The following is a 12957-nucleotide window of genomic DNA, read 5'->3' as shown; positions in this document are numbered from 1 at the left end:
TGCTTCATCTGTAAAATAGGAATAATAATACTTAGTTCGGAAGATTGTTAAATAAGAACAAGCTACCTTTTACCGAACACTTACTGTGAGCCCACCCCAGGGGTCACAAATTTGAATTCCTTCCAGGTCAGGTGATTGATGGGGATGGAAATATTTGGAGTGGGAGTGGGGCTGGGGGGACAATAAGGCATGGTGGGGATTATGGAAACTGGAGAGAACGCTCCCCTCGTGAGAAGAGAGCAGCTCTACTTAGCTTAGTTCATGTTTTTCAAAGTGTGGTCCCTTGAGCGGTACCATCAACAGCCCCAGAAACCTGTTTGATGCAGAAACTCAGGTCCCGCCCCTGTCCTACTGAAGCAAAACTCTGCGGGTGGAGATCTCAAATCTGTGTCTGAACGCCTGGCTAAGTGATTCTGATTTTCACTCAAGTTTGAGACTCACGGCTCTTGTTAAATTGCAGGACTGTGTTGCCAAATCATTTACCTTCCCAACAATGCCAGAAATTCTCTTTTATATGAAATACCCCACTGTTAAATTTTGGCAAATGTTTCAAAATTATAAAATGTACTGTTTGGCTAAAAATGCTTATATATTCTAGCCAGATTGCAAGCTCTGGTTTGTGCTTTTCTTTTTAATCCTTAAAATAATCCTAAAAACCCCAGTACTCATGACACCTCTTTTAAAGAGGAAGACTAAGGGACTCCCCTGGCGGTGCAGTGGTTAAGTCTCTGCGCTTCCAATGCAAGGGGTGCGGGTTAGATCCCTGATTGGGGAACTATATCCCACGTGCTGCGCGACCAGGCCAAATAAATATATAAAATTTAAAATAAGGAAGGAGGAAGACTACGTACCTCCAAAAAGTGAGGTGCTGTTATATCGCATAGCCAGAAAGGGGCCACCCATGTCTTGGGTATGAACGTACGTCTCACAGGGCACAGCATCACAAACAGATAAACATCTTCTGCCTGCCCCGGGTGCATTCCATCCATTTCACAAAGGGGCCCTAGATAGCATGGATTCCAAGATTCTCATTTTTCAGAGGGAAAAACTGAGGATTAGAAGCAGAGATATGACTGGGGTCCCACAGTGCTGGGATCATACATCTTTATCCAGAATACAACCCCTGTGATGTTCCCGCCTTGCGATTTCTCTGAAGATGCCCCCAGGGGCCGGGAAGGCTTGAAACTAGAGACTCAGTCACTCGTGAGCAGGGAGGTGGGAGGTGGAGGGAGGACAGGCCCCTCGGGGGTCCCTGGGTCTGGGGGCCTCTAACCTGGACCAGAGGGAGGGGGACCGGAGGAGAGGAGGACACTGGGAGAGAAAGACAGACACATGAGAGGGGAGGATGGAAGAAAGTGGAATCTCTGCTGTTAGGCGGGGGGTCTCTGCTGTCCCCTGGTCTCAGATGGACAGACTGAGGCAGGAAGAGGGGCGGGACCAGAGGGCCTCCTGAGCTAGAATCCTCGTTGTGCCGTCTGCTGGCTGTGGGTCCTGAGCTAGTCGCTTCACCTCTCCGAGCCTCTGCTTTCTCGCTGGCAAAATGGGATGAGAATCCCAGATGTGGTAGGGTCGACAGGAGGCTAAATGAAATCATACATGTGAAATGTCTCAGGAGAGAGCAGACCCTCCACACACAGCGGCTTGTTTTGTGGGTACCCCGCCCCTGAAGCCCTTCTGTCCGGGGGCAGCTCGGTATTGAGAGCTCCTGCCCGTCTCACGGGAAAGGGCGACTTTGTGCGAGGAAGACAGCCCCTCCCGCCCTCTGCAGCGCATCACCCAGCTGTGCGCCCGCTTGACACTAGGCTGGGCTTGCTCCTGGGGCTTCTGGGCACTGAGCCAGCGCCCTTCCCCTTGACGCTGGAAGTGGAGCGCAGGGGGTGTGTGTGTGTGTGTGTGTGTGTGTTAGTGGCAGATTGCTTGAGTATGTGTGGATGAGTGAGTTGAGGGGGCATTGGTGCTACATGATTGTAACTGGGAGTGAATATATGGGAGTGAGTGAAGAGACTGGGTGTGTAAGCCCTCACATGTGCACTATAGTTTCAGCTTACAAAGCAGTAGAGTGCATGGTGCACAGACTCTGAAGCCGGATCCCTGGGTTCAGATACTCTCTCTACACCCTATATCTTTAGGCAAATTCTTTCTTGTTACTTCAGGTTCCTCCTCTGTAACATGAGGAAATATCAAAAATTCTTCACCACCTCTTTTAAGATTTTTGAGGATTAGATGAGTTAATATATGTCAAGTAGTTAGGATAATGTCTGACACATAGAAGAAGCTAAGTTGTATCTGCTGTAATGACATTATTATTATTATTACAAGGACTTTGACTTCTCAGGGAGAAGAATATATGTCTATTGCCTCCACTTCTTCCACAGAAACGCATGATGCTGGCAGCATTGACCTCATGTGACACTTGAAAACACAGGGCTCTGGGAGATTTAAGTCTTCAGGGCACAAAGTTAGGAAAAGGCAGAGCTGGTACCCAAACTGAGGTCCTATGGTTCCAAAACCACTGGGGGAGAGACAGGAGGATGGAGGCTATTGTGGGCGATCTTCCAAGCTCCCCTGAGGTCCACTCAGGCAGGCAGCTCTCCTGTTTCCGAAACCCGACGAGGCGAAATGGGAGGTCATGCTGTGGAGACGTGTTCAGCTCCCTGCTTCCCCTATGCCCACACCCCTTACTCCTTTTTCACTGAGAAAACAGGGTTGCTGCCTCAGGAGGGCTTCTGCCTGGGCCAGTGCCAGGTAAACAGCAAGGGTCCATCCAGCTGAGAAGCTGTGGCAGTGGTTGCAGAAGGTGTCCTGTGTCACACCTGTCTTCTGAGTTAGGCAGTGGTAGGGGTGAGGGTGAAGCGCATAGTTCCCAGCTGTAATGAAACCTGCAGGAGTTGAAAAGGAGGACCTGAGCTAACACACTGTTGTTCACTTATCCATCCTTTGATTTGCTCTCATTCACTCATCACCGCCATGCACTGCTCTAGGTGCTGGGACGCTCCCTGAGTCAACATATTGGACAAAATTCCACCTGTGGAATCACAATCTGTGTTTCCACGAGACCCACAGGGAGAGTCAAGTCTGAGAAGCGCTGTTACTGGGTAATTGGCCCCAGCAGGCAGAAGCAGGTTAGGTGGGGAGATTACACAATAAACAGGACCCAGCCCAGCTCCACCCTTTCCTCACTCCCCTCCTCACTGCCTGTCCCACCCCTCAGCTGGGATATGAAAAGCTCTGTCAGCCCCCAGCTTTCCTCAGAAGCTCTCCTGCAAGGCCACGATCATGAGCCGGCTCTGCCTCTCCATCGCCCTTCTCGTCCTCCTGGGCACCCTGGTGGCCGGCATCCCGGGCACCCTGGTGGCCGGCATCCCGGGGGGTAAAACCAGCAACCACACCAAAGTTGAAACCAGCAACCAGGCCAAAGGTAAGTCCTGACCCACCTCTCCTCTACAGGCTGGGGGGAGGGGGGAGTGAGGGGAGTCCGTGGAAGGGGTTGGGGAGCAGGGGTGGGGTGGATGCTGACAGCCTCTCTGGATTTCTCCTGGGAAGTTGGGCAGTTTTAACACCAGGGACATTTCCTGACTCTCAATAGGAAAAAAAATTAAAATTGAAAAATATATATGCCGCCTACCTCTACCAGATCGGGAGTCCCATCTCTGAGACTCTCTATTCCTGGTCAGTGCCGTGTCCCTGAACTTCACTGCAGTGTAATAAGAAGATCAATATTGATCCTTGCCCTGATCCTGGAACAGACCTCCAGAAACTCCTGGAATTTACTGGGGTTTTTTTTTGGTAATGAGGTGAGAAAAGGAAGGCCACGGAGAGACCTGTAGGATGGGGCTGGTCTCCAAAACAACCCAGTCATGTGTTTAGAGGTTACAACTTTCAACAGCCCGCATTCCAGCATCTCTGGGGAGAGGGGAGGGTATTGAGTTGGAGACCAATCACCAATGGCCGATGATTCAATCAATATGCCTATTATTGACACCTCAATAAAGATCCATAAATATTGGGGTTCAGAGAGCTTTCGGGGTGGTGAACACATGGAGGTGCTGTGAGGGGTTGCACTCCACTAGGGCACGGGGCCTCCGCACACCTCTACTCCCCCTTTGCCCTGCGCATCTCCTCCATTTCGCTGTCCCTGCGCTTTACCCTTTATAATAACCTGGGAACGGTAAGTAAAGGGTTTTCCTGAGTTCTGTCTGCACTTCTCTTGGTTAGTGAACATGGAGGTGGGGTCATGGAACCTCCGATTCTTAGCCAGTCGGTCACAAGCATGAGTGACTCCGGACCACATGGTTCGCATTTGAAGTGAGGACAGTCTTGAGTCCTCAACCTGCGGGATCTGCACTAACTCCATGGATTTAGTATCAGAAGTAAATTGCCTTCTGGGATGCCCAGTGGGTGTTTAGGGAATTGTTTGGTGTTGGTAGAGACGCCACCTATTTGGTGTCAGGGCAAAACCAGACTCAGTCTTCCCTGTGATTTGGGGGCTCCAGTGAGGCTTGGGACAGGGGAATAATGAAAGTTGGACACTGCAGCCAGAAACTCTTACCAGTTACCTGTATTTTCAGAATTCCAGGCAGAATCAGGTAGTTTATCTAATGGGTTGTGACACGACAGTATCTTGTCCTGACCCTATCACCCACATGCCATGTGTCCTGGGGCAAGTCTTCTGCAGTTTCCTCACTTGAAAACGGGAACCACGTTACATGGGTTTTTGAACAGCTTACCACTCATGAATTTAAAGAGTTTAAACACATTTCATGGCCAATTTTGTCCATTTTCCACCAAGATGTGTTAATCTGAAAAAATTTCTCTACCCACCTCCTTTGGGCAAGAAAAAACATTGAGGTGTCAAATAATGATTATTCCTCTAGGATTAAAGTTAATCAGAAAGACGTGGGACCACTGAGCAGAGCAACTGCAGGGAAAGCAAGAAACACAGCGCTTGTGTGAGCTGCTCCCGGGACCAAGGCTGATACCGTCTTAGTAAAGGCTCCAGGCCCTCCCCCTTGTCCCCTTTTGACTATCGTTTTATTACCCTCTCAGGATATGGAATGAGAGGTAGATCGATAATCACGTAGACCTGCCCCATCATCAAGGAGACTTTGCACTAACAGGAATTCCATTATCTCCATTCTATTCAATGACTGTGCGCTTGGCACGAGCATGAAATGCAAGATTCGTTCCCTGGCCATATATTTATTAAGTCCCTACAGGCTTGGTTTTTGGTGTGGGGAAAGTTGTAGACAGAATATGGAAAAATACCTTGCCTTCTCAGAGTGAGACCGACAATAGCAAAAGGGGAAATGCTCTGCTAGGTTATGAGGTTTTGAAGGTAGAGAGTGATGGGGATAAAAGAGGCTGTGCTCTTTCCGTAGACTGATCAGCGAAACCCTCTGTGATAAGGGGGCGTTGGAGCAGAGGCTGCAGAAAGAACGTGCCTGCTGTGAACCAGCGGCAGCAATTACCAGGGTGGCTGGAGCTGAGTGGGTGGGAGGGGAGGAGGGCGCAAGGGATGAGACCAAAGAGGCCATGGGGACAGGTCCTGACCGGCCTTGTAGGATGAGAATCGGAATTTGACTGAGAGATGGGGAGTCACTGCGGGACTGGTCATGGGAGCAATGGGATAGGATCCTTGTGGCTGCAGTGCGGAGAGTGGCCTCTAGGGGACCAAGGGCAGAGACAGAGGCCCAGGGAGCAGGCTGCTGCAGGGGTCCAGGTGAGCAATGATGGAACGAGTACCTATGCTGTTCCCTGGGTCGATGCCAGATGCATGTTCACAACATGAATCTCTTCCTCTGTTGAGGTTTCTATGGGGGCTTCATTAGCTAGTCATGATGCGTTAAATCATTAGCCATTGGTGACTGTTCAACCTCCAGCTCCTCTCCGATCCCTGAGGTTGGGTGGCGGGCTGAACTGTGGATGGGAGGCCACGAGGGAGAGGGTAGGAATGAAAGTTGCAACCCTCCTGTCAGGCAGTGGTTTCCCCTGGCAACCAGAGCCCATTCTGGGGTTACTAGGGTCTTCCCCAAAGTCACCTAGTTCACATAACAAAAGACACTTTTTTTGCTTTCAGCACTTAGGAAATAGCAAGGTTTGTAAGAACTCTGTGCCAGGATATTACAAGGAACAAGTATATATATATATAAATATATTGCTTATTATAAGTCACAGTATCAATATAGTGTCAATATTCAATTTAGAGAGTCCCTGTGCCGTAACAAAAGAGAACACCCTGGTATGTGTTCTTCATGCCTTTCTCCATTACAGCCTGATTCCTTCACACTTTTTTATTAATGGTGGAAACTCTTTACCATACAAGTAATGCAGAGAATAGTCTTATAAAACCCAGGTACCAGCTCCAATAATTACTGACATATGACGAATATTTTTTACCTTGTCTGCCGTTTTTTATTCTTTTTTGGTAGAGTTTTTGGAACCTAATCCAAGGCATCATACCAATTAATCTTAAAATATTTCATGATGGAGATATCAATTTGTGCATGTTTCCCATATCATGTCACACCTAGGAACATTAATAATAATATCCCAGAAAGCAGGTTGTCAAATGGCCTTTTCAATTTGACCCATCCCCATAACCCTAACATTCTCTATTGCAAGACACACTGGTGGTTTCAGTTGTTGACATTGTAGACCAAACTGCGATGACGCTCCTCATAACTGACCCATAGCCCCTCCCATCCCATAAGGTTCTCAGCCTGCCTTCTGCCTGGAACCTCATCACACGGGTCCCTGCAGGGCCCGGAAGGTCAGGTACTTCTACAACGCCAAGTCCGGGCACTGCGACATGTTTATATACAGCGGCTGCCGAGGGAAGAACAACTTCCTGACGCCAGAGGACTGCATGAAGACCTGCGGTGGTCCTGTGGTGACCCACAGGTAAGGAAGGGGACAGGACAGGGTGGGAGGGGAAGGGCTGAGAAAAAGTGATGGTGCTCAGGGGGCCACCCACCATTCACACTTGCACAGTGTCTTTCCTCCTCGCTGCCTCCCAGGACAAGTGGCTGCAGTGTCCTGTGAAACCGCACACTGAGCACATCCTCCACGGGCCAGCTTGGCAGAAGGTCACCCTAGAAGCCCCGTCATGAGAATCTGAGCTTCCTCACATGCTCCCCTTTTCTCAGATGGGAACACTGAGTCAGCCACCCTACAGAGCATGTCCGAAGTTCTCCTGAGCTCCCCACCTAGGCTTGAAAAACTCACTTCCTTCTTCTTGGTTATTGTGGTCCTGGGTGGACTGTGGTTGCATATTTCTGGGAAAGTCTAGGATCCGTCAAGGTCAGCGGTGTCCAGGTCTGGGGCTTCAGAGATGTCAATCAGCAAGTTCCTTTCTTTTTGCAGAGGACCTGCGAACTGTACCACCCCGAAACCCTGAAGTCAAGGAGGAGCCACGCGGGGCTGGGCTGTGGCTGCTTCTGAAACAGTGTGGTCTCCTCTGAGTCCGTCTCAACCCCACCCTCCTCAGCAGAACCCTGCCTCTCTCCTTCCCCCATGGGTCTACTTGCCTTAGTTCTGTCTCATCCAGTGGATTCTAAGCACCATGAGAACAAGTCTTCCCTTTATCCCTAGCACTTAGCACAGGTCCTGGCATAGAGGAGATGGTCCATAATTATTTAAGGAAGGAAGGAGTGAATGCAAGAGCACATTCCTCATGTCAGGATTCTTGTCTCAAGCCACATCCTCACTGCATCCTCACCTTCATCCCCCACCCCACCATCACTGCTCTCCTTGTGGGTGGCCAAGGTGGAAATTCTGGCATCCAGTTCTCAGTATCAGTGGTGGCAGAGGTCTTTTCAATAAAGGAGCCCCTTTCCCTCGCAGTGATGTTGTACATTTTCCTTCTGTCGCTTCAAACAGTCTGGCTTATATTCCAATAAATTCAAATTAAACTAACTGGAGTGGATTCTGTGGTTTGCCCCTAAGAACCTTCATCACTAGGGTCCACGGAGATGCGGGTCCTTCGCACTCTTCTGCAGAGCAGCCGGCACCTCCCCTTTTCCTGTCCTCACACTGGGCCCTGCCAGGTATAAGAAGCACCCCCATTACAGCACCATCTACCTCTGAGTGGCCACCCCAAGCGACACAAAAACCCGGGTGAGAGACACCTCAGCATGAAAGCTTCTTTCTTTACTTCTTAGGCCAGGTCAAATCTGGGTGTAGAGGTTGCTCTCCTGGACTCTCAGAAGAACAAAGAAAGGAGTATGGGACTCAGTTGTCCATTTGCAGTAGGAATCCCCTTGCCTGAGGTCACGTGTGGGGAGGGGCTTCTTACTTCAGTTAAAGAAGGGCAACTGCCCTTTCAGTGCGCCTGGCTCTGTGTTAACATTTTGCGTGCATTCTTCTATTAATCATCCTAAGAATCCTTCAAGGGCGGAAGCAGTGACACGGAGATGTCACTTAGCTGCCGTATGAGTTTTGTAACACAGCAGGTCCCACCTCTCCCAAATAGAGCGACTTTGACAATGTTTTCACGCTCCTGCCTCTGGGAAGATGTGGGCCGCAGGCACCTTTGGAGAATCGAGAGTATCTGCTTCACTGCAGATGAGGAAAGGGAGGCACGGGGACCACAGCAAGCATAGTATTCAAATAAACAAGGACGCAGATGGCGCTGATTCTGTTACTCACTTCCTTATAGTCTTGGGCAAATTTCCCAACATCTCTGAGCTTTACTTTCTTTAATTATAAAATAAGGATAATGCTTGTACTTTTTAACTAGCCAGAGACATCTCTAGCTTGTACTTTTTTTTTTTTTTTTTTTTTTTGCGATACGCGGGCCTCTCACTGTTGTGGCCTCGTTGCGGAGCACAGCTCCACACGCGCAGGCTCAGTGGCCATGGCTCACGGGCCCAGCCTCTCCGCGGCATGTGGGATCTTCCCGGACCGGGGCACGTACCCGCGTCCCCTGCATCGGCAGGCGGACTCTCAACCACTGCGCCACCAGGGAAGCCCTAGCTTCTACTTTTTAACTAGCCAGAGACACCTAGAAACACTCCCTTTCCTAGTTGAACTAGTTGGGTTTATTACTCACTGCAGCAAGGAATAAGAATCACCTTGGAAGACAATATGATATCTCATTAAGAGAATGTTAGATAGAACTTATAGGATGCGGGCTTGTGTTAGGTGATTTGGTTGGCGGGGGTGTGTGTTTCAGGAAGCTGACTCTGCTCTGGATGGATGCTCTCAGGAAGTGGGGCATTTCTCTGAATGGGTATCTTAACTCTAAGAAGGGAAGACTAGCTAGAGGTTACAGCTGTACTTGGTAAAGACGTAGCAGTCACTCAATACAGGGGGATGCTTGGATATTTTGGTGGTTTGTATAATTTACCTCTTTTTGTTTGTGTTCAAACATCATTACCGAATGTCCTATTTTTGTTTTGATCCATCATGCACACAGAATGACCTTGTCAGATGTTGAAGGTTTCTGAAATAGTTCTGTTGAGTAGGAGAACATAAGGCGCACTGTGATGTCAGGTCAGGTCTTAGAACTCAGAGGCTGCATTTCTCTTTCTCTATCAATCTCATAAAGTTGTGATGACAGTTAAAAAGATATGATATTTGTTAAATGCTTTGTACAAGTATTGGCAGAGTAACCTTTTAGTGAATGTGTAATCAGATAACGGTAAGAGTACTACTATAAATATATTTATTTAATAATTATTAATTTATAGCAGTGAATGGGGAAATGACTTAATATTCATGAAAAGAGATTGGCTTCAGTAACTCACTGTGTTGCTGTGTGATCTTGGGCAAGTCACTTCACCTCTCTGAGCCACAGATTCTTTCTCTGTAAAAGAGGATGATGGTATGTGCCTTAAGAAATCCCCAGGTTTGGGCCCTTTTGAGGACCATGTTGATTAGGCTGCTAAAGTTCTCTGCACACCACTTACAAAAGCAAATTTTCTAGAAGCACATAGAGGTTTAGTTTCCTTGGTTCCTGACTGCTTTTTAAATGTGCTGTCGACTGTAGTAAAGGAACAAATAGCATTGATTGCTGAAGTGTCCCCTTCTGGAAGTTCACCCTCATGAAGTTCTCCCAGTGCCAGAGGAGAGCCACAGTCTCTCTTCCAAATAGGTCTCCTTCTTTGTCAGAGGTAACCAAAAACCCTCTTGCTTCAGTGATTGACCTTACCCCTATTCTGCCCTTTTCCCACCCCACCTTGCCTTTATTATACCCCCTGATCAAAGGGGCTAAGTGTTAACTGTCATATAGCTCACTATTGTTCTTATTACAAGGACTTTGACGTTGCAGGGAGACAGAATATATGTCTGTTGCCTCCACTGCTTCCTCAGCAACCTCACGACGTGGGCAGCACGGGTCTCATGCGGTACCTGATGACAAGGGGCTCTGGGAGATTTCTGGCCCCAGGTCACAAAGTTAGGAAAAGGGAGAGGTGGGACGCAAACTGAGGTCCTCCAATCCCAAAACCACTGGTGGAGAGATCAGAGTGGGGGGTGGTTTGCAGGGGATCATTGAGAAGTGCTGTTACTGGGCATTTGGTCCCAGCAGGCAGAAGCAGGAAGCCTGCTTATGTGGGGAGACAATAATTACACAATAAGGAAAAAGGCTTATACCTGTCCATGTTTCCAACCACAGACCACTAGAAACAGTCCACTTACAAACCGAACGAGTTGGGTTTATTACTCACTGCAGCAAGGGACAATGAATGATATGGCATCTCATTAAGAGGTTGTTTGAAGGACTTACAGGATGTGGGTTACCATGAGGTTACTTGCAGGAGAGTTTCAGGAAGCTGGCTTTGCTCAGGATGGATGCTGTCAGGCAGTGGGGCAGTTCTATGATCAGGTGTCTTCATCTTATTCTGAAGTGAACTTTCAGCTGAGAACTGAGGAGGTACAACCAATGGACGTTGCTATGAGATTGCTCACGGGGGGTGAGAAAAAGGTAGAATGAAGGACAACACTCAGCCTTCTGGGGGAAGGTAGGGGAAGCAAGTCTTTAGAAGGAAAGACAATAAATTCAGTTTGGTCAACGTTGAGTCCATGGTGCTTGGAGAACACATAGGCAAAGATGTTGAGTACACGTTGATTCGTTCATTCCCTTGTTCATGAAATGTTTATTAGGGATAAAATATGTGACGACTGAAACCTTTGATCAGAGTCCATGGCTTCAAACTCTGGCTCTGCCAATTTACTAGCAGTGTGGCCTAATCAATTTGCTAGTGCTTTACATCTGTGAGCACATACAGATCTTGAATTGTGTCCATAGAGAGGGAGTCATCCTTCCATTTACATAGAAGGAAACTGAGGCTCAGAGAAGGTGGAAGTATTGCTAATAGCTCAGAGGGTGAAAGTAGCAGAGGCAGTTCCCTGTCGCGATGTGTTGGTACAAGTCACTGAGTGGATGAGAATGTCTAAGTAACTCTGAGCGAGGTAGAATTAATCATATAAAACATCCGTTACCACTTATTGACAACCTACTATGTGCCAAGCCCTGCACATACATCCTAATCTCTCAATATTGCAACAATTTTAATAAGTTTTGCTTCTGTTTTAGAGTGATACAAGCTGAAGCTCAGAGGTTTCAGCCCTTCTCCAAGGTCACATAACCAATACTGGCAGGGGCTGATATCCAAGCTTATCACTCTCTGTCTCCCATGATTTTCCTTGAAAGACGTTGGAGATCTGTGTGTTCAAAAGCCCCGGAGATTCCCCAGAAGATATTCAAAGTTCTTCAAATGGGGAACCTCTGCTTTTCATTATTATTTTTTTGTGTGTGCTGAGACCAACTGGAAACAAATTTTGGTAAAGAATTTTGTTCGCATTTATGCCATGAGGGCCTTACCTGTGAGTTAGAGGAGGAGGATGGCTGAGAAAAGGCTACTGGATAGAAAAATGCGGAACTTGGTGGTGACCCTGGTAAAGGCAGCAGATCTCGCTGGTTATGAGCACTAGAAACTGACTCTGGCAGAGAAGGAATTTGTGACAACGGTGTGGGGATGTAGTGGGCATCCATTCTCCCTTCCTGATTGTACCCTTAAGTGAGATCCTTTTGGACTCTACTATTGGCACGCATAGCACTAATTGATGTAGTTCAGCTCACGGACTGAGGGGAGTGCTAAAAGATCCCAGCTTGGAAAGGATGGTAAACAAGGAAGAACTAAGGTCTTCCCAGGCCACCTCTGAATGACCTCCATTTTTAGGTCTTTTGGGATTCATTGATCAAGGTTAAATTCCAGGGAGAGCATCTGATTGGCCACTCTTGGTCTGGGGGTAGGGCAGGCACTTTGATTGACAGGCGGCCCAATCCCACCAGTCCTGGGTGGAGGAAGAGTCATTTCTCAAGCAAAATCAGCTACTGTATCAGGAAAAGGACAAAGAGATGCTAGGTGACAAAGCAACAAAATAGCCCATATACTGAGAGAGAGAAGTTTCCATGGAGAGAAGGGAGTTTGAATGGGTCCAACAGTCCAAGCGGAGAATGCTCCGTTGTATGGTGAAAGGCATAATCCTTGTTCCTGGGAATTTCTCAGGTCTTCAATGTCACTTGTTTACTGTCACTTTAAGGTGGGCATGTCTACAACTGACTCATGTCTCCTCCTCTTTTAACCTTTCCTTCTTCTGTTTTCTATTTCCCTTCTTCCTTTTCTTGATAAAAATGATTTTACTCTCATGAAGTCACGTCTGCCATCTTTGATGCCTCATCTATGTTAATATCAGATATATTTGCCTGTGTGTTGTTTGTGTGTTTGTGTATTTGTAATATTGAAATAACTGGGGCCACATGACTAACAGTTTTTGTCAAGTGTCTTCTTTCTATTTTCTGCTGTTTTTGCTTCAGCAAGTCATTTTCCCTTAGCTGAATTTCAGTTGCTTCATCTGTAAAATAGGAATAATAATACTTAGTTCGGAAGATTGTTAAATAAGAACAAGCTACCTTTTACCGAACACTTACTGTGAGCCCACCCCAGGGGTCAC

General features: G+C 47.7%; 1 protein-coding gene across 1 annotated transcript; it reads left to right on the top strand.

The window, feature by feature from the left end:
* Positions 1 to 3276: 3276 nt before the first annotated feature.
* Positions 3277 to 8085, top strand: LOC309973552 (spleen trypsin inhibitor I-like; the record flags this gene model as incomplete). Its single annotated transcript, XM_082857838.1, has 3 exons — positions 3277 to 3418; positions 6711 to 6900; positions 8046 to 8085. 3 exons carry the CDS (start codon positions 3277 to 3279, stop codon positions 8083 to 8085), a joined length of 372 nt encoding a protein of 123 aa, XP_082713964.1.
* Between the last annotated feature and the right edge of the window lie 4872 nt (positions 8086 to 12957).

This window comes from Leucopleurus acutus (genome assembly GCF_964270905.1).
Source record: "Leucopleurus acutus genome assembly, chromosome: 16".
NCBI lineage: Eukaryota > Metazoa > Chordata > Mammalia > Artiodactyla > Delphinidae > Leucopleurus > Leucopleurus acutus.
This window is presented reverse-complemented; position numbering and strand designations above follow the sequence as displayed.